This window comes from Perkinsus marinus (assembly GCF_000006405.1).
Source record: "Perkinsus marinus ATCC 50983 genomic scaffold scf_1104296957886, whole genome shotgun sequence".
NCBI classification, from domain to species: domain Eukaryota; phylum Perkinsozoa; order Perkinsida; family Perkinsidae; genus Perkinsus; species Perkinsus marinus.
Genome location: NW_003206971.1, coordinates 1 through 876, shown reverse-complemented (window position 1 = coordinate 876; position 876 = coordinate 1). Strand labels below are relative to the sequence as shown.

Below are 876 nucleotides of genomic sequence, written 5' to 3'. Positions count from 1 at the left end.
TGTCGGCTGCAAACTACGGTAAGTGACGGCGATCAACTTCCCTGTAGGAGCTCCTCGGGGAGGGAACGTGTGCTTCGTCGGGTCGGTAGTATTGTTCTCCTCCGATCAGTTCCAAAACACCTCGGGTAATAGCAGTGGGCAGATGGACACGACCGCAGACGGTGGAGACGGGTAAGGCAGTTGGTCGCTTGTCTGTGTTCATGGGTTCAAGTCGTAGTTACATGATGGCTGAGATCACCGGTCTCAAGGCACTCGACAAGCCAGTGCAGGTCCGGATACCCACCACCAATGGAGGTACGTAAGTGGTCGAGCAGCCATGGTGGTGGTAGTGCACCACCTCGCCCCTTCGCCCTCAGCTATCAAGGTTATGACCCTGCATCACAATCTGGCCATCCGACTGCTATCCGGAGTGGCGGCTATGGTACCTGTTACCTGCCTTAGTAACCAGCCTATCAGCGAGGTATTGGTATCATGCTCTTCTCACATACAGTCCTTGATGTTAGGTCGAACTGCAATTGTGGACAGCTGCTGTTGGTCCTGACCACGCCCAGGAGGTGGCCCTGAGTGCACCAAAGAAGGTGGCTGGGGGGGTTACCTTCCGAAATTAGTAACATGTTGACAGATAAAAGAGCTGCAAGAAGGTAGACGGTTCGAGTGGACTAGTGAGAACATCGATAAGTACATTGCCAAGAAGCACGGAGGGCAGTCAGTGGTGATGCCCCATGTTATGGATGCCTTGCCTTGATCTGGTCTTATTACAGGTCTCGACGAGTCTGGCGATGGAGGAGAGCCAATTGGTAACTAAGATCGAGGCTCTGATGCAGAAGCTGCAAAACCCCGAGCTATCGCAAATGGACAGGAGCGAGGTGCGACAGT

The 876-nt window shown here is 53.7% G+C and overlaps 1 protein-coding gene across 1 annotated transcript; it reads left to right on the top strand.

Annotated features, from left to right (window-relative positions):
• Nucleotides 1–200: 200 nt before the first annotated feature.
• On the top strand, nt 201–712 carry Pmar_PMAR017891 (hypothetical protein; the record flags this gene model as incomplete). The annotated part of the gene is made up of 4 exons (XM_002774683.1): nt 201–294; nt 357–460; nt 504–578; nt 623–712. Coding segments are annotated over 4 exons (363 nt in total), but the record flags the coding sequence as incomplete, so codon positions are not given.
• Nucleotides 713–876: the final 164 nt, after the last annotated feature.